The following is a 2,500-nucleotide window of genomic DNA, read 5'->3' on the forward strand; positions in this document are numbered from 1 at the left end:
TAAATCCTGTTATTGAAATTATTACCAGAAGTAGTATCGTTACTTTCAAAATGTGTATATATCTGTACCCTAACGTCACCATAAGCATCACCACCGCACGTAAACCCATAATAACTGCACTGCCATTCTCTCCCTCCCCCCAGACTCCCTGTGAGTGCCCAGCGTGCGGTGCCAAGTTGACCCTGCAAAGCGACGTTCTGCGTGTTGAACTCGACCCTACGGAGCAGTTCAAGTCCGTGAGTGAGGGAGATGATGTTTGGAGGGAGGGGGGAGGTGAGGAAGGAAGGAGGCGTGGCGTGGCTGGGAGAAGGATGGGGAGGAGAGGGAGGAAGGAGGAGGGGCGGGTGGGAGAGGAGAAAGGCAAAGGTAGAGGGAAAAGGGGGAAAGAGAGAGAGAGAGAGAGAAAGAGGGAGAGGGGGAGGGAGGATGAGGGGATTAACAAAAATAAAAACAAAGTTAGAGGGACAAACAGAAGTGACAGGAAATTGACATCGAGAAACAGAAATTCTTAGATAAACTGTCAAAAGTAATACACATAAATAGCACACGGACATATATCTTCACATACACAACAGCCCTCCCCAACACCCCCCCTCGCACATTCTGAACCCCCGTGCCACATCCGAGCTTCGCTTGACTCATGGCCTTTCCCCAGATGATCCTGGCCGGCCTGCAACCCGAAGTTATCATGGAAGTGTGTCATCGCGGGCTGGCCTTCTGGACTTACCAAGTTCGTGTACACTCGTTATTCTAACTATTATTATCATTATTATTGTTGTTGTTTATCGTTATTACTGTTGTTGTTGTTATTAGTAGTAGTAGTGGTAGTAGTGTCATCATTAGTAGTAGTAGTAGTAGTAGTAGTAGTAGTAGTAGTATCATCATTAGTAGTAGTAATAGTAGTAGTAGTTTGTTTGATATATATTTGAAGTTGATGTATTTTTCTCGACACATCATGATTATTTTTTAGTGCCAGTGTCTTAGCGGAAGTGATTGTGATGTCGGGTAGAGTGATGATAATGATAATGTAAAGGGTACTGATTATAATGGTGATAATGATGAGGATGATTACGAGAAAAAATAGTCTTTATGTTCATGAGGATAATGATAATAAAATGTTTTCAGATTATAATGGTGATGGTGTTAAAGATGAACGTGATCGTAGAAACGGTAGCCGTAAAAATGATAATAGCAATACTAACATCAATGATAAATAACAAGAAGCACACTAATAGGAAGAATATCAAGAAGTAACAGCAACAGTAAAAAAAATCCCTTTCTTTCACCAGGTAAACCAGGAGCGGACGTACCAACAGCACGTGGTCAAAAGACTGCGAGAAAGGTTGCAGGAGATACAGAGCTATTACGAACAGGTGGTGAGGGGCCGAGATGATCAGCTGGCAGCAGTCAGGAGGCAGCTGGAAGGTGTATGGGGGGAATAGTGTGTAGGGAATTAGAGATGTATGTTGGGGGGCGCGCGCGCGCGTGCGTGTGTGCGTATATGTGTGTGTGTGTTTGTGTGTGTGTGTGTGTGTGTGTGTGTGTGTGTGTGTGTGTGTGTGTGTGTGTGTGTGTGTGTGTGTGTGTGTGTGTGTGTGTGTGTGTGCACTTGTAAGGATGAGTGGGAGAGTAAATGTTTACTATTGTCTATTCTGTGCTTGGGTTTGGGAGGGTGGGTGGGTAGGTGTCCGTGCGTGTAAATGCCACTGCGTATGTGTGTGCGTATACGTGTGTGTATGTTTGTGAATCCATAGCACATGCTTCGAATCACTATATTGCTGGAAATCACTGAACCGTACATCAGACTGAAATAAACGTTTTGCTTCAGGAGCTCGTCGCGACCACGAGAAGTGCAAGGAGCAGCGAGAGGTCATCAACGAGAGGCTGGCAGAAAAGACCAGACAGTACCAGAGGCTGCAGGTTGGTATGTGTGGGATGAGGGGGATGCGCAGGGGTAGGGGATTGGGCAGCGACGCCAGAAATGAAGATGGGAAGTGTGAAATGAATGCATTTCTGACTTTTACTTTACTCTATTTCCCTCTGTTTCCTCTGCAAAGGTTTGATCCCAGTTAACAAAGCATACGCTCGCGTTTCCGCAGACTCTATACGACACACTAAGGAAGCGCGCCGGACCTCCGACAGGCGTAGGATGGTCCCCTCCCTCCTCCCAGCCGCATCCTGATCCTCGGCCGCCCTTCCGCTGTGCTGCCGCTATCGGGCCCGCGCTATATCCGCCGCCGAGTGGCCACGTGTCTGCCGGTACGGATGCGGCAGCGGCGGCGGTAGCGGGGGTGGCGGAGGTAGCAGGGGTCGGCCCGCGTTACCAGCAGGTAGGAGTGTATAAATAGATTCTTCGTTGGTGTTGGAATTATATTTCCTTCTTTCTTTCACTCTGATCCTGAAATTAAAAAATATATATATATAACATGGATGTTGTCGTTTCATTGTTGTTGAAGTTGTGAATATTTCCTACGCCTCCCTCGCGTAGAAGGGGGATAAT

At 46.8% G+C, this 2,500-nt stretch overlaps 1 protein-coding gene across 3 annotated transcripts in view; it reads left to right on the forward strand.

Moving 5' to 3' along the window:
• Positions 1-2,500, forward strand: part of LOC113828324 (E3 ubiquitin-protein ligase CCNB1IP1) — a 17,289-nt gene that overhangs the window by 649 nt on the left and 14,140 nt on the right. For 2 of the 3 annotated variants that reach the window (XM_070143932.1, XM_070143934.1), the window contains exons 2-6: positions 144-236; positions 656-730; positions 1,290-1,425; positions 1,829-1,920; positions 2,100-2,330. In XM_070143932.1, coding sequence (XP_070000033.1) covers positions 144-236; positions 656-730; positions 1,290-1,425; positions 1,829-1,920; positions 2,100-2,330 — 627 coding nt within the window. The remainder of the gene's footprint in view (positions 1-143; positions 237-655; positions 731-1,289; positions 1,426-1,828; positions 1,921-2,099; positions 2,331-2,500) is intronic. The other variant, XM_070143933.1, reaches the window with a different exon arrangement.

Source organism: Penaeus vannamei, chromosome 31 (genome assembly GCF_042767895.1).
Source record: "Penaeus vannamei isolate JL-2024 chromosome 31, ASM4276789v1, whole genome shotgun sequence".
Taxonomy (NCBI): domain Eukaryota; kingdom Metazoa; phylum Arthropoda; class Malacostraca; order Decapoda; family Penaeidae; genus Penaeus; species Penaeus vannamei.